Below are 23,286 nucleotides of genomic sequence, written 5' to 3'. Positions count from 1 at the left end.
TCAACTGCTATGATACTACACTACATAAGATGGGTGTCACTGTGTATAATAGATCTCCATTCATTTCTCAATTTCCATGCATGGCTTGCATTGCCTGTCTCAAGCATGGGCGTAAATCCCGGGGGGGACGGAGGGGACATGTCCCTCCCTATCCGAGGGTTGTCCCCACCCAAAAAAATCGCACTATCTATTGTGAAAAATATATCTATGTATATCTAAAATAATTCTTTAAGTAGAAAAAAAAAACAAACGCAAAAAATGCATTTAGAAACAATTGAGTTCCCCCTCCCCTTCCTCACAGTGGTTTGGCCAACTGCCTGCTTTCCCAGTTCATCTCACCTACTCTACACACATGAGTCAGGTGTGTGGCTGCGGCTCAATTAATGTTGAACTCCAGTAAGTAGGGTATTTTATTCACTTTAAATAAAGCGATTCTCTTTAATGTAGTTGATGCAGACTCATTCATAAATTAGTTGCGGCAAAAATGCTGATTACCGATGTAATTTTCCATGAATCTGCTATATTAGCTATTAAAATATTTCTTATCTAGTTAACGTTAGCTTGTTTACAATAGCTTGTTGCATAGTGCACTGCAACTAACCCGCCAAAGCCGTTTCCCATGCATTGTTTTATTTGTGACGACTTGGCATAATGTTAACTTAACATTAACGGCCACAATTAGCATAATGTTTAGCTGTGCATTTACTAAATGAGCACTGTGCTTCGTCCGAACTGACCCCACTGTATTTTTTTGTATAATCAATTTCTATTATGCATTTAAAGTCATGTTTAAATTTTATTGTATGTTGATGGCTTGACTGTAAACAACATAACAAACAATGCAATAAATAGTTTTGAAGAAAAATCTGCTTTGTCATTGAACCTGAGAAAAACTTTGAAAATAACCATAATGATCTCCATGCTACAATGATAATGATAGAAGCAAAGTTTTTCATTGTGGGGACATATCTTTATAAGTACAATTTGACTGTATTATTTGTGTCCCCTTCAAAAATTGCTCATGAGAAATTTTATATTTATTGTCCCCCCCCTACTGTTAAATGAAATTTACGCCCATGCCTGTCTGCTGTCAGGACAGCAACCCAATTTCAATTCCATGTGGACACAACTTCTGTATTCTATGCATTGGTCAGTACTGGGACTACGCAACAAAAGTGAGTAACCTTTATGTAAGGAGGTCTTTCCAAAAGGCCTGATCTTCGCATCAACAAAGGTTTTGTAGATATTTCAGAAAAATTAAAAAATTCACTTAAAGTTAAAGCCAGGCAGCTAAAAAGTTTATATCAGCAAGGAAAAGTCTTCACAGCCAATCTGTGCAAATCTCCACATTCTTCCCAATTGACTCTGGGGTTTGCCAGGAGTGTGTTCTTGCTCCTACTCTGTACAATGCTTGCATGGACTGGGTGTTGGGCAGGGTCCTGCAGTCCAGCAGCTGTGGGGCATCTGTTGGTGATGAAAGCTTTACTGATATTGACTTTGCCGATGATGCTGTGATCTTAGTGGAGTCAATGGAGGCTCTGATTGGGGCTCTTCAGTGACTAGGTGAGTGTCTGGGATTGCAAGTGTCCTGGATAAAAACCAAGATCCAGGCCTTTAATGACTTCTTAGGCACAGCCTTCAGTAGTGTCTCAGTCTGCAGTGATTCACTTACCTCGGCCACGACATTCATGTCTCTGGTCATTTTTCCTATGAAGTCATTAGATAGAGCATGGGTGATCATAAGGTCACTGGAAAGGGGTATGTGGTGCTCCCAATATCTTTGCAAGAGGTTGAAGGTCGAAGTCTTTAGAGTCCTGGTGCTCCCTGACTTGCTGTATGGCTGTGAGACATGGACACTATCTAGTGAGCTGAGATGAAGACTGGACTCCTTTGGTAATGTGTCTCTTCAGAGAATCCTTGGGTACTGCTGGTTTGACGAACGAGCAGTTAGTAGAGGAGTCCTGATTGAGGCACATTACCTGGATAGTGAAGGAGTGTTAGTCACGGCACTACGATCATGTAGAACGTTTCCCTGAGGGTGATCCGGCTCACAGGATCCTCGTTGCTGAGGACCCGAGCGGCTGGACAGGCCAAGGGGACGCCCACGTAACACCTGGCTGGGGCAGATGGATAGACATTTTCGGAGGGTGGGAATGGACTGTGTGTCTGCCTAGGGAGTTGCCAGCCGGGATCCCGATGTGTTTCATCATGTGGTGGGTGAGGCAAGATGCTGCATCAGTGCATGCTTCCCAACCTGACCTGACTTTACCTGATTTAGAATGGAATGTCATAAAAGTTCCTGTAGGTGTAATGGCCAGATGTCTTAATACTTCTGTCCATATAGTGTATATGTGTATGCATTTTGTTTTCTGAAGATTCTTTCTCATGGATTCCTGTACATTCATCCACAGATTCAACTGAGAGGAACTGCAACAGAAGTTCAGCAAATGATTCAACACTGGGTGAAGAAACTGAAGGTTAGTAAAGAGTCAGTATATCTCTGCAAAGTGATTTACAAACTCACAATTATCCTGTAGTCACACAAAGTATAGTGGTGCCTTCCGACTATTTTATCTTCAGAGCAATGTAGAGATGGAGACTGAGGACAGCTTGCATTTCTATTCAGAGTGACCTATGTCTAGGGACAATAGGTGAACATTTCAGGTCCAGAAAGTACAAATCCAGATCAGTTGAGTATAAAAAGTCACAATGATAAAGTGCTCAACTAGAAAAAAGCTGTTTGAAATTGATAAGCAGAACTTTCCCTATGGATTTAACTTATAAGTAATAAATAATAACAGTATTTACTTATATTAAAAAGATTCCCACTCTCCTCTTTCCTTTTTCAGAGCTGGAGAGAAATCTGCAGGTTTGGGATGAATCCACTCACTGATTGAGGTCTAACATGAAAATTGATTTATATGGTGGCTTGAAATTTGATAGGTCTTGGAGCAGCAGCATGAAATGGTTGTTGTAGTGCTGCAACTTGGTTAACAGGTTGATGGGTGGCTTTTCTGGTGTGGCATGTCTGTGTTCGGGTCCCTGGATGGAACTGGGTTCTGTTGAATCTGCCTAGAGATTTTAAAATCGATTCCTTTTTGGGTCCTGGACTGTAGGATTAATCTATCATTAATGTATGGTGATCTATCTGGCTTGTAATGTATGTGACACTAGATGATGAAACTGCAGCACCCAGGCTGCTGTTGGATCATGATGGTAAGAGTTTGTGCAATTTTGAGATAAGACTAACTGGGACCTCGGGGATACCAGAGACTCCATGAGCCGGAAAGGGAGCATCACAGTAAGTCTGAATCATGGATACTGGGCTGTGTGTTGGAGGAAAGGAGCAGAGCTCAGTGCTTGTGCTGGGCCCCCTGTACCCCTACCTCTGAGTAAGAAAGGGGGGACAGTTTTTTACTATGTGGAGGAGAGGTCTCACATCTATACTTTCATTGGATATATCTTCAATGAGAGACTCTTTCCGTACTTTAACCTTTGTCTCCATAACAACGGTATAAACACAGTAACTGACCATCTGTGCCTTCACAAGGGGTTTCCCCCATGCAAGCAGGGAGAGCAGGCCTGCTATCTGACTTGACAATTTACAGTTTCCACAAGGCTTGATATTTCTGCAGTGTCATTTTCCCTTAGTATTTAACATAGAGGAAGCTTAAAGCATGGAAACTTTAATATTAATATTCCAGAAAGTTGGTTGTCCTGCCCCGATCGTCCGCTCCTTCCGTGTGCCACGCCCCCTCGTTAACCCCGTGTGGAACCCCCATGTGATCAGCTGTTTCTGGTTGTTGTCATTAGTCCTCTGTATTTAGTCCGCGTTTCAGTTTGTTTCCCCAGTCCGGTCATTGTATTGTCAGTCTGTATTTGCCTGCCTTTCCTTCGATCAAACCCCGTATTTCCCTGATTCCTGACGTCCTGCTCCTTTGTCTGCGTTCCGTGCACCGTGCAGCGACAGTTGGAAGCATCATAAATAGTAACAGCTGCTTATCTCTTTGCATTGATTTGATGGGGTCTTCATTGTTATATCAAAAAGCCACCACCAGTCATCTAATTAACCAGCTATACTGCTTTCACTGTTATGTCTTTTTTGCTTAGACTAATTACATGAATCAATGCATCCTGTAATTTTTTTTATATCTAATTAAAATTTTATACTTATGTTTTCATAAGTATAAAATTAATTGATAAAATTAATTAATATATAGTATGCAATTCAGTTTTACAGGTGAAAAGCTATTACAACCAACTGAAAGTTTATAACTGTGTAAAATGAATAATTAGTACCTGCAAATTTTAAAATAAATGTAGTTACTGGACTGAAGGCTAGATGGCGCTGTATTGCCTGTGTTTGTGTTCATACTGGCTTATATTGGGGGTGGTGTGGTGGCTTGGGGGGCAGCAATGTTTTCTCTGGGTTGTGTGGGTTTCTCTCTGAATGGTCTACAAAACATGGATTAGTGTGTGTGTGTATGTGCCTTGTGATGTACTGGAATCCTCTCTCTAGGGCAGGGGTGCCCAACTCCAGTCCTGGGGGGCCGGAGCCCTGTGTAGCTTAGTTCTTTCCCTGTTCCACCATAAATGATTCAGCTCAAGAGCTGCGTGGTAATTAGCAAAAGGAGTTGAATCAGGTGTGTTAAATGAGGGGAAACCCAAAAACGTGCAGGGCTCTGGCCCCCCAGTACTGGAGTTGGGCACCCCTGCCCTAAGGTGTACCCTCCCCCCCCCATCTTTGAGCCCTGTGCTGCCTGGGGTGAGCTCCAGGCCCCCCAACCTTAACCAAGCTTAGGGGTTTGAAGACAATTCGATGGACGATCTTCACTAATGCCATCCCAAAAGATAGTAGTTGTTATCTAACTAAGCTAAATAAACGTAGACTTCAAAAAGTTTGTCTCGGTTATAATGTTCCTTTGTTTTTGAAAATAAACTAGGGAGAATACCTCAGGTGATTATTAATGTGTTTTTTAGGCCAGACAGTTTAGCATTGCACAATGAAAAGTACGAGCTGGACACGTGAGGGTACCGTGATCCTGAGGAGCTGTTCAGATGAGCGTCTCTGCATCTGCTGTGGCTGCCTCCTGGAGGGCAGGCATGAGAAAGGAGATGGAAAAGAATCTCAAATGGAGTAACACTACAGTGCTGGCCTTTAAGACCTTTGGCTTTGAAATGTATACCTTTATTAACACCTTTATTAATTATATCTGAAACTGATTGGCATGCAAAGCAGCACTTTCCATTGAGCACAAAGGTCATTAAAGGTCATTATTACACACACACACACATATATATATATATATATATATATATATATATATATATATATATATATATATATATATAGGATAATGGAAGTTGGCTGGGTAGACAATTTTCATAAGTACTTCACCTAGTCCAAAGCCTTTGGCCCAAATATTGCTCATGTTTATTACAGGAGTCAGTTTATACATGATTAATGTTATCTATGCTCCCAAGGATTTTAATGGCGCCATATGGAAAATCCAGCTGCCTTCCTGTTTTACAAGAGCATGAGTGGGGTATGACTTCATGATATGTCTGTAAGTCAGTACCAGCTGTGTCTATGTGTGCCCACGGGATACCCTTCAGGGCCATCTTCAGAAAACAGAAGAGAAGCTGAAAAAGGGTGAGGAAGTTCTGGACTGTATGCTCATGACAGACAACCAAAGGCTTTTTTAAACCCATAACGTAACCTGGTGCCCATCTTCAATCTAAAAATGAACAATGGCCCTAGCAGCATTATGAAAGCTAAAGCTTAGGTCTAATACCAAACCCTGTCTATGAGCTGATCTCCGTTTCTCTCTGTAACAATAACTCTGCGTAATAATAATCCATACCACTAAAATCCAGAAACATCTGGCCTTTTCTAAATGTGGCACAGTTAAGTTTGAAACAAAGGCTATCAGCAGGCAGAAAACTGGGCACCGGGCCGTCGCATGCTGAGATAGGACGTCCTGAGCCCTTATCTCAGCTGCTACCTTCGCCCCCCTGTCACCCCTCCCAGTCAGCCAGGCACACGTGAGGCATTACATTTTGGTCTAGCGGTGGGCTGAATAGCACCTGCACAGCTGAACAGCTAGCATCGTTTCAGCACCCTCCATCCAATGAATGACTTTCAATAATGCTAAATATGCATATTAAAACTGAATCCTGCAAGGGAACTGTGACAATCGGGCCTGGCAAACTATTGCACTCACACTTCGGTGGAACGAAGTACCAAACGTTAGCGGTTCTTTGTGAAATGAAGCCAAATTTAATATACGAACAAACGGGGATGGAGTAAGTTATGTGGTTTTCTTATTAACATTTTAATTATATAATTTTTTGTAAACTAGAACCCCTCTCCCAGCCCATATACATCTGCTAAACCCAGTGATGAGGGTCTCGCTGCCCCCCATCTAGATGCCAGCCTTCACTCCCATGTGAAGCTTAGATGCATAGGGATGTTCATTAGAATTAGGTGATCAGTGGTCATTGTTAACACGCCACAGCACACGGTGTGCAACAACGAAACATGTCCTCTGCATTTAACCCATATGTGACATCGTGACATAGCAGGGGGCAGCTAATTCAGCGCCCGGGGAGCAGTGCTTGAGGGCGGTACCTTGCTCAGGATACCTCAGGGGTGCCTTGCTGGTCAGGGATTCAAACCAGTAATCTTTCAATTACAAGTGCACTTCCCTAACCATCGAGCCACCACTGCCCACAGCACTGCAATACCGCAGTTCATGGGAGGGGGGTGGTAATGAGGGACCTCCACCACATCCATTGGATCCACCCTTTCCTACTCATTCTGGTGACACTGAACTCTCAGATGCGAAAACACATGTGCAGACCTTACCTGAACACACACTTCATTACCAGCGGGCCCTTTTGTTCTGGACACATCTGCTCCATATTCAAACCCACTGTACCCACTGTAAAAACTCACTGCATCTCTCGGGATCATTTGCCATCGGCATGCTTCTCTCTGCCTACCCCATCTTGCTCTCCATGAGACACACATGCAGGTGAGAGCGAGCTTGGTGTCACAGCACAGGTTCAGCTAGTGTGCAGCGCCCCTGGGGCTGGGGGTTAAGGGCCTTGCTCAAGGTCCCACAGACAGGTGACAATTCTGCCGAGGCCCACGGCGGTGATCCTCCGATCACAGACACAGAGGCTTAGCCCACGGAGCCACTCACCATCACCTTAAATGTGCACTTTCGGTGTAAGAAAGCAAATGTCCTTCTAAATGCTAACTAGAGAAGAGTTTTAAGTGCCACTCAGTATCTGCTGTCTTCCTAACCATGGCCGTGTGTCGCTGTACTTTCCTCAGCGAGCTGCCTGCTGCTTCCGCTTCCCGGTCCGTGATTTCGGATGACGTTAACTTTGCACCTACCGTTCCAGTCCCGCTGCCTGCTGCTTTGCCCGGTTCTCACCCTGCACTGTCTGCTCCACTGACTGCTCCTTCAACAGTATTTCCTGTAAGCTGCCCTTTATCATCTGTTGCCCTGATGGCTGCCCTCAGTCCATTTCCATGCCTTTACATTTTCACTCTCTTTTCTGGCCATCATGGCTGCAGTCATGCAAACAGCTCTGCCTCAGACCCCATGGTTTCTTCATGCCTACTTTGTCCTCAGTGGCTCCCACTTCTTCTGCTGCTTGATCCGCTCCCTTTTCCCTTTAAGGCTCCATAATTAGTGATATACATCGATCCACTGCCCCTGTACAACCAGACTAGAATATTTATGGCTCTGACCCTGCTAAGAGTTTTTTGTTCTAGGCACGTTAATTGAACGTTACGATTAATGTACGGAAATGTTCAAAGTGTGCAGTTTTCCTGATGTTCCCAGAACGTTATCCTACTACTACAACTAGGACTAATAATATAAACACAAAGAAGGACATGCTAGAGCAGCAGGAATCACTGACGCTTCACACCTCAAAGGTCGTGGGTTTGAGGCTGGATGGCATGTTTGCTGTGCACACATATGGCAATTTTATAAAATAATCTTATTGCAAAGCAATATTTTTCAACATTAATTATGTTAAAAGGATGTTCAGGAAGCAATCTTGACCTTTGCTGAAATGAAAAACGTGGAAATAACATTCAATTAACATTACAGTAAGAATGTTATCTGCCAGCCTTGAGAAAACCTTCACATAACGTTGGCCAAAGTTCTGGGAACATTCCCTGGTTCATTTAACACACAAGTCGTGGTCCTTTTTTGCACAACACTTCTTTTATCCTTTATGTTTTATCGTAATTCACCCTTATAAGGAGCCCAATGACTAACCCACCATTTTGCTGATCATACCTTTTGCTTTGGAGATAAACCAAAATAACATAAAACTGTCTTTTTTTTGTAGAATGCAGAATAGAAAATGTCACCAATCAAGAATGGATGTTTTGGTGCTCATTTGAAATACATTTACCCAATAGCCATACCATAGCTTTGAGCCAAAGTGCCACGTCACATTATTTCATCCCACTGATGACTGACACCTACCATCCTGTTAAGGTAGTGTTTCTCAACCCAGTCCTCAGCGAACCCCAGCCAGTCCACGTTTTTGCTCCCTCCCAGCTCCCAGCCAATCAGGAACACCGAATAGCTGGTACAGGTGCGCTGGGAGCTGAGAGGAAGCAACAACGTGGACTGGCTGGGGTTCGCTGAGGACTGGGTTGAGAAACACTGTGCTAAGGGTTTCAGTGTCAAGCTTGGTGTTGGTCCAAACTGCATGGCAGATAGTAGGAGAGCCAGGTGCAGGATGAGAATGTAATCCAAAGTGCCTCATCATCAAATTCAAAGTAGGACATGCTGGTCTTCTGCCATGAGATCCCAGCTGATCTTGCTAAAAACGTGCACACTGATAGATGGTACCACCAGTTCATCACCAAGACACAAATGTGTGCGAAGAAGCTAAAACAACGTTAATCTAATAGCACTTTTCCACTGGCATACAGGAAGCAGGCCATACCTGACCAATACTGCGAAGAGACACCAGTTACTGCACGGTTCCAGTTTGCTTCCATTTTCCACTGCAGAAGAGATGGCCTGGTATAGGTGTTGCCCGGGTTTGGGGAGTGACGGTGACATAAAACCAAAGAGCCATTTATTTAACGTTCCTACGGTGTACATCATGATTCACTGTGTGTTCATTTCCGCTAGTACATCGGTGAAAATCATCGTGTTATGTTAGCATCAAATGCTAGCTGAATTATTATTTACTTGAGTAAAACTGCATTACATTTTTAGCCGTTCTATGGTACTTTTTCAAGTAGTTAGGCTGGGAATTTTTAGGTCTGAGTTATCAGGAATGCATCAGTACACCGCAATATGCAATGCTACTAATAATTAATAATATATAGAATATGCCCTTTTTTCCTTAAGATAGTCCATGCATATCGATGCAGAACACTGGTATCTCCTTGCATTTCAACAATTTAGATAGTGGTGATGAAAGCAGCTTGGTTTGGTCAGGCTTGTGGCAAGTAAGCTGGGCCATGTCAGCACAGGTACAGGTCGGGTAAAGCTCACATAATTTAAGATGGAAACTGTCTCTTCACGGTACGGCTCGGTTCTTGGTAGCAGTGGAAAAGCACCTTAAGTCGAGCATACTTATCACCGCCCCAAAGAGCAATTCAGTTAGCTAAGATGATTTTAATGAAGATGTAGCTTGCAGGAATTGAATAATGGACTAAATGCACTGGATAGCACCAAGAACAACAGTCTGATTCCACTCCGCCTGCAGGCACACACTACTTTATCTGTGTACCAATAATTACAATATTTAGCATTGTCAAAAGAAATTCGAACCTGGTCTGGATATAAAAATGCTGAATTGCCTTAGATGTAAACAAGTGGGAGTGGTGATTGCGATCGTCTGTTATGTGAAAATGTGTAATACTTGTAAAAAAAAAGATTTACTTTATTTTTGATGGATGTTTGTCATGGTTTCAAAATGATGCATTACATACGTAATCATGTGGTGCCTAATATTTAGGGGCTTGACAGCTTGTCGCAGTTTATACACGCTGCTTATGCACGCTGTTTTTCTATCTGCGCGTGTAGCCATGTCTTTATGTGCGTAGCACAGTGGGTTAGGTCTCTGTGACCATGTTCAGCATAATAATCATTTCACCGTTGGGCCTTTGAGCAGGGCCCTTAACCCCAGTTGCTCCAGAGATTCTGGCTGACCTTACTCTCTTACTCGTCCGCTAAGTAAATATGTGATTATTTTATGTTTGCATACCTGTCTCTGTTTATCTGTCATGGCCAGCACAGTTGGCAGTCAGCTGATCTTGGACACGAACGCAGCCCATCCACCCATTTCCAAAGACCTGCAGTTTGCAATGTGTGGGAAGGACCTCCAAACCCTGATAGTTTACAGCACTGCACCCAGGTTCTGACAAGCACAGGCTGCTCCCCGTTAGAAATAAATCATGTCTGCGTCTATCTTCCCGAATGGAGAACGCAAGAAAAAAAATAACACATCCAGGAAATTCCAAAAAACAAAACTTTTATTTGCCGCAAGCCGAGCACGAAGATGAAACTAATTTTGGTAGGGTATCATACTCTTCATGCTTTTTTTTGCCATATTGGTGAGACTGAATGCCAAAGATACCCCCCCTTATCGTTTACCCACACAGCTTTATTGCGCTGATAACGAAGGGCGCTGGTTAAAAGTCGGTATACAATCCCAAGTCTTTAGAGTGAAAGGAGAAAAATCAATTTTATTTTACATTATCAAGCCATTTATTTGGCCGCTGTTTTTCTGTCCTAAAATAACATACAGTGAGCGATATTCGATAGTGTATTTTACTGCATGCTTTACCTTCAGGCAATTTTCACTGAGAACCAAAGCAGCTTCTTTTCTTGAATTACTGGTCATGGGAAAATGAAGTTCACAACAAGCATGCTGGACCCAACAGGATGGGTCACATCAGTACCGGTCCTTGACGACGTGACACTTAGGCGAGCATCAATGTCGCCGCCCCTCATCTGAGGCAAAGTAACACTGGCTGGCGAGTTGGTGCCCCTTTAGAAGTTGGTGCCCTAGGCAGCTGCCTATGATGCCCATAAGATTGGCTGGCCCTGGGTCACAGGATTTACTTGCATCTAACTAAAGACAGTGATAGAATATTTAAGTCTGTAAGCCATGTGATGAATGTTCTTAAAATGACACAATATAAATAAATAAAATGACATATTTTAAATATTTTAAATGCATAAATACATAAAATGCAAAGTTACAAATTACACGAAAAGGAATAATATACATAACAGGAATTATATACATATTTTAAATACAATTAATTGAAATAATGCCCATCTCTTGTGCTTGTGATGCATATCCCTTTTGTAGCTTCCCATTGATTCTTATTTCAACACTGTGAACAATCCTAAGACTAAAATATAAAAATAAAATAAAAATGACAATTTCACAACATTGATTTTCCTGGAGCTCTTATAAACACTTTCTCAAACTTTGTCCTACAATGAAAAACATGCACAGTCACTTCTGATGTCAAGCTGTATCAGACCCAGTTATACTGTTGGCTATTTTGAGAAACTCAAGGTTGGTACCTCACTACAGGGCTCCTCCCCCGACCAAACCCCCCACCCCCCACCCCCCAACTCAAAGTCACATCATCATAACTCTAACACTACCTGCTCCTGTGAAAGCAAATGAAAGATAACACAAAATGGGTCAAAATGAAAAAGGGGTTATACATGCTAAAGAAAACATTTATTTTTCAAACAGTAAAACAGTCATTTCTCTGCAAAAGTAATGTGTCCATCTGGGAAATTAAAATAATCATTATTTCTAAATTTTACAACTGTTAACAGAATCTGTATGCAATTCTCTGTAATATTGTGTGTATGATTTGTTATGAATCTATGTATAATTCATTTGCAGCATCAATGTTAGTATGGGAGCAAAATCTAAGTAAAGTGATCTGATGCATTTAAATTAATCATAAATAATTAAAAGATAGAGGTGAGCATATGTCAGGAAACGGGAAGGCAGGGAAGGCAGGGAGCAGTGCGTTTGTGGTTCAGGTAGGGGGTCCGGGGGAGTGGCACGGGAGCTGAGGGAGGACAGAAAGAGGGAGCAGGGGATGAAAGCTGCTTCGATGGTGGGACAACTGTAGCTCGGCTGCCAGAGAAAGCATCTGAGGAGAGACGACGAGAGAGTCTCAGCACGAGCATCAGCCGTGTACGGTGCTGAAGGATTACAGCGCACTGTTCACCTCCGATCAGGTACGTTTTTAGCTTTTTGGTGAGGAATGTGTCTGATTGCTGGGGTTACCTTTTAGGCTGGTTTGGGGGCTTCGGCAGTAACAGCCTTAAGAGCCACTGCAGTCTTTGTCATAATGTGTCATCACTTTATGTGAGTTATCTTTATAGTACAGGTGTATTTGCTGTGTTCTGCTAGTCTTCACTCTTCATATCTGACCAAAAAAACATACTTAGTACATTTTAGCATTTAAAGTTATACTGAGTATATATTTTTTATCCTACTGGGAAATGGCTTGATCTCAAACAGGAGCTCTGTGATACTGATTAGTTTGATACAGCATTGATTGATACACAATGTGATGAGCTAATATACAAACTATTAATGATATAATTCAGAAAAGTCAGGGAGTAGTGCACTTACACCTCTCTAATGAAGATAAGGTCAGACTTGTGAAACAATGGATAAGACAAATTGTCAAACCAAGAATTGTACAGGGCAGACAAAGATAAGGTCAAAATGGGACAAAGAAAGATATATCCTAAGATTAAAAGGGGAATTAATTAAGAGGAAAAACACGGTTACATTTCTGTGTCATAGTCATGAGCTACAGGCTATAGACAAGGTTAAATAACATCACGAAATTAGGTCTGAATGGTCAGTGCTTCATGGGCAAATTTTAAGGCGACCTGTAGGATTTGCTGTGGAAGGACACAGTATGAGGGAAAACATGGGAGGAGATGGTTTATGAGAAGGATACCTGGCAGCATGAGAGATGGAGAGAGCTGCAGAAGATTGTAGGACATTTAGAGAAGATGGGGCAGAGAGCAAGGGCTGCTTGGGAATGCGTGGGGACAGAGGGGTGATCACGAGGGACTGCACAGAGGGAACGCGGTGGAGGGACAGATGGTCTCACAGCAGAGTCCTTGCTCCATCTTTCACCCGTTTGAATCCAGCTGGTCCTGCCTGTGTCTGTCTGCACGCCAAAACATGATCTCATCTCCTCTTCTCTTCCTCTACCTAACTTTGTCCTCCAACGCATGATTACTTTCTCGCTACAAAAACCATAATCCTACTCTTATTGTTTCAAATGCTGTTCCATTTCTTTTCCTAAACATCTGCTTGGCATTGGCACCCTGCTCGCAACCATAAATTATGTCCTGCTCACATTGTGCGAAATCTAACACTTTCAATCTTTTTCTCCCCCATGTCTTTGTGGATGTCTTGTTGAAGAATCTCACTCTGAGTTGTTCCTCTTTGAGATAGACCACCAATCAGGGAGCATGATGGAAGTTTTTGGCTGACCCAGGTTGTTTTGATTCTGCAACTTCACGGGATAAAAGCCCAGTACTTCAAAGTGACCAGTTTATTTTTCTTTTCTTTCAAGACATTCTCTTGACAATGGACTTTGCTACAATCTCTGGCACTACTCTAAGGCTCTGAGACTCATCAGAGGGGACATAATACTAGCAGAGACCAGGAAGGACCTTCACTGAGAGTCACTGAGAACCAGCAGAAATACTGTGGACATCTGGATTTACAGTCAATATAAGCAATGAAGATGACATAGTTTGTTTTACATGTGATTCATATTAATGGTCATTTATGCAAATCAGCAGTAGAGTTTAAAGGTTAGACATTAACTGCGGCTATTTAGATAAATAAATCACTTTCTGCGAAATAGAAATATAAATCCCGGAAGGGCACGACAAAGTCCAGTCAGCAGAATGATCTACATTCCTTTGCAAGTGGGACATTACATCCAATTCCTCCTCATGCTCATAACACTTGGGGTTCCCACTGGAGTCTGGGGACAGAATGACACTGAGCCCATCGTGCTGGAGGGGAAGTGCCTGGTGGTGTGCGACTCCACGCCCTCCACGGAGCCGGCAGGAGGAAATGCACTGGGCATGTCTGTGCGCTCTGGGACTGGCCGTGTGGCCTTCTCAGCTATCCGCAACACCAACCACGAGCCATCTGAGATGAGCAACCGCACCATGACCATCTACTTTGATCAGGTGCGTGACCAACTATGCCTGGAGATGATAAAAAAATATGACACTATATTTCAGGCAGTACAGTATCAGACTGGGCTGTGCTGTGACCTCACTTCCCTTTATGGTTGCAGGCATAAATCACACCAGCTTTGTCTCCCCATGTAGATGTGGGGTTGCTCCAAATATTACATTTTCACACTGGAAAATTAAAGGTCAACTGATGAGTTTAAATTGTTTTTACTGCATGAGTATTTATATGACCATATGCGCAAGTGCCCTGCAATGCCTTGGCATCCAATCCAGGATGTGTACCCTGGAAAGCTTCCAGATGCTGACAACCTCAATTAAAAAAAGTTTTTTTTTTTTTTTTAGATTGACATAAATTATTGTGATCCACAATTGACGATTGTCTCCCACGCTCAGATCCTGGTGAACGTTGGTGGCCACTTTGACCCCGCACGCAGCATCTTTGTGGCCCCGAGGAAGGGCGTGTACAGCTTCAGCTTCCACGTGGTCAAAGTGTACAACAGACAGACAATACAGGTGCGATGAGACACGTGCGAGGAGGGCTACATACTGGCCAGTATGAGGCTCTGCGGGTTTGGGCTTGGTGCGTCATGTGAACGGAAGGTCACCGGTTAAAATCCTATGGTCAGCATAGCGATTTCACCATCGGGCCCTTCAGTAAGACCATTAGCCCAGGAACTAACCCTGCTATCTCTATTGTAGCATCTGCTAATTAAATGTAATGTAAATGCACATAAAGACCAATTAACTGATGAACCATGTTGACCTTTTTCTGTCCTCCTTCAGGTGAGCCTGGTACTAAATGGCTGGCCTGTGATCTCGGCCTTCGCCGGTGACCAAGACGTGACTCGAGAGGCAGCAACGAACGCTGGGCTGGTCATCATGGAGAGAGGGGACAAGGCTTACTTAAAGCTGGAGAGGGGGAACCTGATGGGCGGCTGGAAGTATTCCACCTTCTCGGGCTTCTTGGTCTTCCCTCTTTAGAGAGGCGAGGAGAGAGATGGGAGAAGAAGGGAGATGGACAGAAGGAGGAAACGATATGGGGAGAGAAATGCATCAGCAGACAAGACACGAAGAGCATGCAAAATAAAGCGGCAAGAAGATTTTCATTGACTACATGAACAGTCTTCAAGAAGAAGAACATGAAGCACAGGGAAGAGACTGAGACAGACAAGGGAGAGGAAGAAAACACTTTATTGGCTAATTATTTGCATGTATGCAAGTGTGCATGTTTGGGTGTGTCTCTGTGTGGGTTGTGGGTGTGTATGTGATTTAAACTCTTAAGTTCTGAAGTTTTTTTCTTGCATTTTTTTTGTTCCAACCATTTCTATGTGTTTGACGGTATTTATCCCACAGAGTGCTTATCAAGCAAATTCACCGGCATTTCACTTCTGCTGTTCCACATAGTTCAGGGTTTAAACCTGAACCGTTATGGTTGCTGTCCATGGATGGAATACGCGGGTCAACTTTTTTTGTGAGGGAAAGTATCAATTAACACAGGTAAACACACAATCTTTCAGTGTTTGGAAACATTTCCATCCATGACTGATACATTTATAAAATGTGCTTGGTTCGCACTGCAGTGTTAGATCACAAAACATGAAAATTTATAAACTGAAATAACTTAACAAAAGGTCATATCAGAATCTGGATAATACAAAATAAAATAATTAGTCAGGGCTTACACTTATGTACTTAGACAGAAAAGCATACTTCCTGTAGCGACAGCAACCACACGTATCCTGGAGGGAAATTGAGAAGGAAGTGATCTTTTCAAAAGTTCTGATTTACATCTCTGCGTCTCCATTGACTCTGTGGTTGTGTCTGTGACGCATATGCTATGGATACCAACCTCGTACCGGGATCATTAGCGGTGATGGGGCTTCTGTAGTCTTATGTAACAAATGTATTATAAGAATTAAAGTAGAAAACCTTGCATATTTCACTGTTCTTTCCATCATTTTGCATAACCAGGTACAGATCCCAGAGCAGTACCTCTGCTCAGAAAGGACTCAGAACAACATGGAGATTCCATGCCTGCCCACATTGTGTGTCGTGTGACCTTGTGTATCTCTGTATGTTTCTGAATCATCTGCCATTTGACTCAGAACACAGAATGCCAATAAAGGAGAGAACCTCGTGTGTCGGTCGCCATGCTCCGTTGCGCCGCCAGCTTGGCGGTAGGGGCACGCTTGCTTTGACAGAGCTGTTCCACGCACGGCAATGCGGTGTTCCATTTCCCTCACGACACACACAAGCAGACAGGAAGAGAGCCCCCCTCCCTGACCCTAACCCTGCGCACGCAAGAATAGCCCTGCGGGACGAGGAGCCACAGAAGCTCACGGTGGTCCTGCTGTCCTGCCCGGCTGTGGGATCCGCTCACAGATGGCGGTTCTGGCAGACAGACCCGGAACCCGCTGCCCTGCCACAAGCGATTAGCTGCGCCGCTTTGCTCCACACCAGGAGACCTGCCGCTTGTTCTCACCGCTCCTGGAACCGGTCCCGTGGGCCGACAGCGGAAGCAGCGATGAAAGGCAAACAGTAATGATACTCAGTTCAAACAAATTGTTTTCTTCGGCTGCAGAATTTATTGCTGATAACACAAAGAGTGTTCTAATGTTTGCATGGTGTAAGTGGGTTCTGGTATACTTCACCAGAACTTCTTTCAATTATATTTCACTGGTGTCTTTGACAATTTAAGCAATGTCAATGTGTATTTGTACTGTGAAGTGCGATGGAGTTTCATGACAACCGTTTTGCTTGCCAGCTTGGTTGGGCAGTGGAAAAATGGATGTCATCCTTATTTTTGGTTATGTCTTTGCTATTAAATACGACTTCAAACGGCAGCATAACCTATTCAGCCTGTGGGTGTGCAACTGTGCTTTACTAACAAACTCATACTGTTTGATCATGTTTGTGTAACAGAAAGTTAACCAACAGACAGACACATCAAAACACGGCAATTAATGATACCTGTTATCTTATTCTGACAATCATAAAAAAACTAAAAAGCTAGTTAAGTTTTTGTCTGAAAAATGTCGTTGATTTCTGCTCCTGTCACTAAGCACCAGGGCTGCAGGTCATTTCAAGAACTTGTGCAGATACGTGCTGATGCTCCTAATGCAGGTACAGCTTACACTCAGCACTGGGACCCATGTGGAAGTTTTGCAAAAGTAACTCAGTAGCCATGACAACAGTAAAAGCCTCCCCTGCTCCAGGGCAGGTGATCACAGTTTCTGGACCTCTGGATGCAGAGACTAGGAGGGTGCTGTTCTGTGTCTGTGACGACCGGATCTCTGGATGAACATGTTGTTGTTATTACCAATCTGTACCCCAGAAACATTGGAAGCTCTGATGCTGATTTGTCTGGTTGATACCGGAAGGGCTGGAGTGCCTAGGAAGACATAAAGGACACTGATTGGATCAGTGTGAATAAATCACACTGTGTGATTAACCCCTTCTCTAGTTTCCCTCCATAGTCTCAATACAATTACATGCTACATGGTGGCGCACATAAAAATAGCCCCACATGTCAATTTATCTATATACCTAAACATGCCCCCTTTATGTGTGTCACATGTACTATCAATTGAAAGGGCTTTTACCTTTGTCACCACGCTGACTGGCAGAACTGCCAGGCAAATCCTGGAAAAAAATTGAAAGTTAATATGTGACTGATGGCCACCAGCTTCTATATCAGGAACAACACAGTGTGGGCCAGCAGTTACCTGCATAGGGCCCAAGTCACTCTTAATGGGTTTCACGGTGTTTGGGTTCTCTGTAAAGGAAAACAGTAAACGTTTTAACCACCAGGGGGCCTTCAACTGGCACTCAGCACTCCACTGCCTTCATGCATACAATAAAATCCCACTTGGAAGATCAGCACCCAAGTGCCCTTACTACTAACCCCACATAACTACATTGAAGAGTGTCCTTGCAAACACACAAACCATCATATTTCTCATTTCTCACCGTTTTACTAACACCTCAGTGGGCACATAATTAAATCCACTCAAACCACCTGCCTTGATATCCACAGTAGATCACAACCGCAGTCTCCAGAGGGGAATTCACCCTCCTCAGCTATTCTCATCCAAGAACATGCAACCTAACTGAGGATGAATCTCAATGACAGAAATACGCCACCAAAAGTCTTTTGTAGCTCAAGGCGGCTATCAATGGCATACCCTTCACATCCCACTTTAAAATCCAACCTCGAGGCTATCAATAACCATTACAAGATCAGAAACAAACACACAAAGCATGTTAATGAACAGTAATATAAAAACAATAAAAGGACATTCTAAAAGCTGTACCAGTACGTGACTTCAGAGAGGCTGAGAGGTTCAAGGTACCCATTTGCTTCTCAATTTGAGTTTCATCTGAGTCCTAGAAAAAAATCAAAAACACAGATACAAATCAATTGATATTCTTTCTATCTTTGGACAATGTTGAAAATGTCTTACATCAGTGCAGCACAGAAAAATGGAAAATACAAGTGAATCATCCAAAGGTGTAGAACAAAAATGTATGTGCTAGGATGTGTTTTGTAAAATGTCAACCATACTGTGTAGCAGCGACAGACAGAGACGTTTTGAAGAGCAGGTGCTCGAACAAAGGAGTGTTGCCGACTTTTTGCCGGGCAGGGGGATGGGGGAGGGGGTGGTTGAGGCTCCCCTTCAGTAAATATTTGTGATCATTGAAATAGTGAGGCAATAGCACGTACCAGTGACTTCAGAACCTTGTGCACATCACTGTCGATTTCACATTTAAGCGGCTCCAGCAATCCCTCAACTTTGTGCATGCAGACTGTCCAAAACAGAGCACAATTCCATTCAAAGACAAAATGAAGATGCTAAAATTTCCTGATACAACAACTGAATGTTTGCTAGACTGACAAATTAACGGAATGGAAGTGATACCTCCGATCCCTTACCGGAGAATGAGGGCCTGGCCAGAGGGTCTTTATCCCAGCATTTCTTTATGAGGTTGATTAGTTCCTGCAGCCCCTTTGCCTCTCCTAAAGCCAGTTTATCCAGTTCAGGCCGATCTCCCTCAGGAATACGAAACTTCAGCAAGGAGGACATATAGGGTAGATCTGGAGGCCAAGAGAGAGAACAATTAATTGGAGAGAGAACAATGGGGTGATGTGTGGCTCAGAAGGTTGGAATTCTGTGTCTGTGACTGGATGATCAATGGTTCAAATCTAGGAACCTACAGACTGATTAGTGACCCCTTGCTCTCACCTCTATGTATCTCTAAGGAGAGCCACATGCAACAGAGGACGGATAAACTATTACTATGGCAACGAATGGAGGGGATAAGTATTTATGGATGTGGAGCATGTCTTTACATGTATGCTTCTCAGTATGTGATGTTGAGTTGTTCACTTACTGGGATAGGGCTGCCCTCCTCTGAGGATGGAGCAGAGAAGTATAGCATAGCTGTAATAAAGACAGACAAACAGTATGTAAACAAAGACATGCAGAGAGCTGATCTAACTCTCAGTATGAAAACTGCACAGGCAGCCCCCGGTTACGAATGAGTTCCATTCTCTAAGTCTGTTGTAAGTTGAATTTGTACATAATAATAATAATAATAATAATAATAATAATATGTACATGGTAGTTATTATGTACGTGCAGTACATACAGGGGCGGATTAAGGTGTACAGAGGCCCCTAGGCTACAGTAGTCTGTGGGCCCCCCAACCCCACCCCCCTCCGCGCCAATGGGGACCCCCTTGCAGGCTGGCACACGTGGGGCCCCTAGGCTTAAGCCATATCTAGCCTGTGCGTTAATCCGCCCCTGAGTACATAATAAAAATAATTATACAGTAATAATTAAAGAAACTAAATACTGTACTGTACCTTGAGCCAGCGAACCATTGATGCCGCACAATGTTTTCATGAGCGTCACAAAGTAGTGCATGCGTTCATTACTATGAGCCATTCTATTTAACCCAGAATATTAAATATAACAGGCTCCATGGCAGTCTAATCGTAAATATGAGTTGTCCATATGTTGGACATTCGTACACCAGGGACTGCCTGTACTGTAACACATATCATTCATTGAATTGTTTGTTGCTACACATTTGTTTGTCAGCTGCTGTTTTAGTTTCTCAGCTCATAGCTAGTTGATCTGTGTTTCAGCTAGGCAGTTGTCAGTGTAGAGTTTTATTTTGTCAATCAGTTTGCTATTACTGTGACAGTCACTGGTGTTATTAAAAGTATTATTCTGATATTCCTGGCTATTGTGTCGATGTTTGAGCTTTATGGTACCTATAAACATCAGAAGCAGGTGTGGGTTTGCAACTCAAGTCAAAGGCCTCTGGGGGCATGTAGCTAGTTGTCCCACCTTCTTCTTTGCTGGAACAAGAAGTGCCACTGAGAATCTTGGCTAAGCCAAAATCTGTAACCTGTAAAGAGACAGAGATACAAGTTAATAATGTTAAACCTGAGCACTGACCTTACTGGTATGTTTTCCAGACAGTATTTGAATCTGGACATAACTAAATTCACAATATGAAATGCAAGCATGCAGTTAAGATGCAGTGCAACATGTGAAAAGTTCAGTAAAAGTAACATTCAGAAATGGAGAACATACAAACCGTAAACCCACGCTAATTTACCACATCTTTTTTTTTTTACCATTTCTTACCATTAAATTTAAATGGTGCTGAAGATTCATATTAATGAGAATATGGGAACAAATAAGAAGAATTTCTGTTCCTAAAGTGCATTTTCACATTGTTCTACACAGCATTGTTAATAACAGCAAGTCAATGAACTCGTTTATCAAATCTATGTAGAACTGTAACATAACACCGTATTATCCCTACAATCGGGAACAGCACTAATGATATGTAAAACAATAAAGAAAGATCCTCAGACATAACTTATTGATAAATCTATTTAACTGCCTGATTTAGCACTTGCCTTGGCATTGAGCCTGCAGTCTAACAACACATTGCTGGGTTTGAGGTCAAGGTGAAGAACTTGTGGGTTGAGTCCATGGAGAAAATTCAGGCCAACAGCCACATGATGTGCAAAGCGGAGAGTCAGGGACCACGGTGGGGGCCCATCTAGGTGCTCCAGAAGGGAATCCAATGATCCTCTCTCCATGTAGTCCATCACCAGGCCTTGCACTGGAGTAACGGACTTTATGCCCGGAGGATGGCCAATGTACTTCCCTCTGATCTGAACTACATGAGAACTGTTGGCCTTGCACATGACATGCACTTCCTTAGTGAAAGCCATGCTGGTGGTGTGGTAGAAGGGCATAGGAGGGAGGTATGAGAAGAGCAGGTACATAATTTGGTGATCAATGGTCATTGTTGACACACCACAGCACACAGTGCACAACAACGAAATGTGTACTCTGCATTTAACCCATATGTGACGTCGTGACATAGTAGGGGGCAGCTAATTCAGCGCCCGGGGAGCAGTGCTTGGGGGCGGTAACTTGCTCAGGGTACCTCAGTGGTGCCTTGCTGGTCGGGGATTCGAACCAGCAATCTTTCAATTACAAGTGCACTTCCCTAACCATCGAGCCACCACTGCCCAAAAGCAGTTCCCTCTATGGGGGACATATCAGATATTAAACTGATAAGAACAGATGCTACACTTGATCTTAGCCAAAAGGCCGAGAAGATAAACACACACTGTTTGGATTTTGAAGTAAGAGCCCATGACTCCGCAGGATATTTCCTGCATAGGAACCAATGGAACAAGGCTTCCTTCATATTTAGTAAAATACACAAATAACTTTCATTTAATGAATCGACAATGCTTGCATATCGATCATTGCTAGTTGGTTCTCATTATCTCTACATAACACCAAAAGATAATGCCCTCCTACCAAGTACAGTTTAGTGATGCAAATCTTATTAAAATGCAATTACTTACCTGTCACTTTGGTGCAACACTTTGACAGCAACAGGTATTCCCCATTGTTTGTGTCTGACCTTAAAGACTTGCCCAAATCCTCCTTTGCCAATCTCCTTCCATAACTCCAGGTTGGAGTCGTCAATTGAGTGTAATTCCATTCTTCACGGTATGAAAGAACATGAAATCCACACATTCAAATGAATCATTACATTTGAAAAGAGGACACCTACACAGCCACATTTACATTAGAATCGGAATAGCTAAACTAGGTTAGTTAGGTTTTAAGAAAAAGAAATGGGAACAGTACATAGGCTCGAAAAGTTCTCGCCACTTTGCCATACTTCCCTGTTTTTAGTCTACCATTACAAGTAAAATGTGAATCTGTCAAAAATGGAAACTTATATATTTCCATTACATAAACATATAAAACGATGTGTACCGATGTCTTTCGCGCAGGCAACTTCCTAGATCGAAAAGAAGTTTCACACAAAACAGGACTGCTGTAGGCTTGAGTTGAACGGAAACATCTCTGTGGTCGTGCAATTTGTCTCGGGCAGTTCCGTCTTTCTTACTTTCGATTTTAATAAAAGGTAGGCATAGGGAACTCCCGCGTAAATATTTATTCCGTGAATTCGTAACACTTCGGAGTGGTGGTGCAACACAGCTCAGTCAATATTATTATATGCCTATCCATGTTCCTCAACAAACCTACTTCACTGATCTTAAGCTCTGATTTAACATCTCGGTGTTTCATTCTGCAGCGGCTGAAAAGCCACAATATTTCCAAGCGTCAGTATCTCAGATGTTGAGATCATCAACTGACTTGGTCGTGACCCATTACGGCATTAATGTTTTTTTCGGGTTCAGTTCTAATATTGGTTCATACATTTATATCAAAGAGAGAATCCTGAAATAACATAAAACCCAATAATGTTCAGCAACATGGAACTAGGACGTTTAAGCGTGCCTGATGACGCTGACGGCATTCCCCTCCCTGCTTCGAGCGGAGGCTGCAGTTAGGGGGAGCTGTATACCGTAATGTGTCGTGTATAGATACTGATGTAAAACTCAAAGTTATGAATACGCTGTACAAAATACAGCTATGGACTTGCCACTTTAATC

The 23,286-nt window shown here is 42.9% G+C and overlaps 2 protein-coding genes, 1 long non-coding RNA gene and 1 pseudogene across 7 annotated transcripts; 2 read left to right on the top strand and 2 right to left on the bottom strand.

Annotated features, from left to right (window-relative positions):
• Positions 1-244: 244 nt before the first annotated feature.
• LOC140577657 (uncharacterized) lies at positions 245-4,019 on the top strand. The gene is made up of 3 exons (XR_011981787.1): positions 245-396; positions 2,412-2,477; positions 2,850-4,019. It is a non-coding gene; the product is annotated as an uncharacterized lncRNA (long non-coding RNA).
• A 7,657-nt stretch (positions 4,020-11,676) lies between these two features.
• On the top strand, positions 11,677-16,213 carry LOC111856484 (cerebellin-1). 2 transcript variants are annotated; one of them, XM_023836475.2, is made up of 4 exons: positions 11,677-12,272; positions 13,637-14,267; positions 14,670-14,789; positions 15,060-16,213. In XM_023836475.2, the coding sequence occupies exons 2-4, from the start codon at positions 13,977-13,979 to the stop codon at positions 15,255-15,257; spliced, it is 609 nt and encodes a 202-aa protein (XP_023692243.1). In that variant the 5' UTR covers positions 11,677-12,272; positions 13,637-13,976; the 3' UTR covers positions 15,258-16,213. The 2 variants fall into 2 exon arrangements, with proteins under 2 accessions (XP_023692243.1, XP_023692242.1); XM_023836474.2 differs by having other exon boundaries at positions 13,483-14,267.
• A 1,023-nt stretch (positions 16,214-17,236) lies between these two features.
• ripk3 (receptor-interacting serine-threonine kinase 3) lies at positions 17,237-23,169 on the bottom strand. Of its 4 annotated transcripts, none has more exons than XM_023836472.2 (11): positions 22,604-23,168; positions 22,183-22,323; positions 21,214-21,535; positions 20,557-20,693; positions 19,668-19,717; positions 19,210-19,371; positions 19,000-19,082; positions 18,590-18,662; positions 18,002-18,051; positions 17,879-17,918; positions 17,237-17,667 (listed from the first exon to the last, which is right to left on the bottom strand). In XM_023836472.2, the coding sequence occupies exons 2-11, from the start codon at positions 22,320-22,322 to the stop codon at positions 17,531-17,533; spliced, it is 1,194 nt and encodes a 397-aa protein (XP_023692240.1). In that variant the 5' UTR covers position 22,323; positions 22,604-23,168; the 3' UTR covers positions 17,237-17,530. The 4 variants fall into 4 exon arrangements, 2 of the variants coding, with proteins under 2 accessions (XP_023692240.1, XP_023692241.1); XR_002841146.2 differs by lacking the exon at positions 17,237-17,667 and adding an exon at positions 18,299-18,385 and having other exon boundaries at positions 17,883-17,918; positions 22,604-23,169; XR_011981786.1 differs by lacking the exons at positions 17,237-17,667; positions 17,879-17,918 and having other exon boundaries at positions 18,001-18,051; positions 18,299-18,662; positions 22,604-23,169.
• Positions 21,801-21,931, bottom strand: LOC111856495 (U2 spliceosomal RNA; annotated as a pseudogene).
• Positions 23,170-23,286: the final 117 nt, after the last annotated feature.

Source organism: Paramormyrops kingsleyae, chromosome 12 (assembly GCF_048594095.1).
Source record: "Paramormyrops kingsleyae isolate MSU_618 chromosome 12, PKINGS_0.4, whole genome shotgun sequence".
In the NCBI taxonomy this organism is placed as follows: Eukaryota; Metazoa; Chordata; class Actinopteri; order Osteoglossiformes; family Mormyridae; genus Paramormyrops; species Paramormyrops kingsleyae.
The sequence above is the reverse complement of the archived record's forward strand: the minus strand, read 5'-3'. Positions and strand labels throughout refer to the sequence as shown.

Bases quoted from the DNA above. Each gene is read 5' to 3' on its own strand.
- LOC111856484 (XM_023836475.2), top strand. From the start codon at position 13,977: ATGATCTACATTCCTTTGCAAGTGGGACATTACATCCAATTCCTCCTC. The intron at 14,268-14,669 runs GTGCGTGACCAA...TCCCACGCTCAG, and splicing joins TGACCATCTACTTTGATCAG to ATCCTGGTGAACGTTGGTGG. The intron at 14,790-15,059 runs GTGCGATGAGAC...GTCCTCCTTCAG, and splicing joins ACAACAGACAGACAATACAG to GTGAGCCTGGTACTAAATGG.
- ripk3 (XM_023836472.2), bottom strand. From the start codon at position 22,322: ATGGAATTACACTCAATTGACGACTCCAACCTGGAGTTATGGAAGGAG. The intron at 21,536-22,182 runs GTAAGTAATTGC...CCACACCACCAG, and splicing joins GTGTTGCACCAAAGTGACAG to CATGGCTTTCACTAAGGAAG. The intron at 17,668-17,878 runs GTAAAAGCCCTT...ATGTCTTCCTAG, and splicing joins CAGTCAGCGTGGTGACAAAG to GCACTCCAGCCCTTCCGGTA.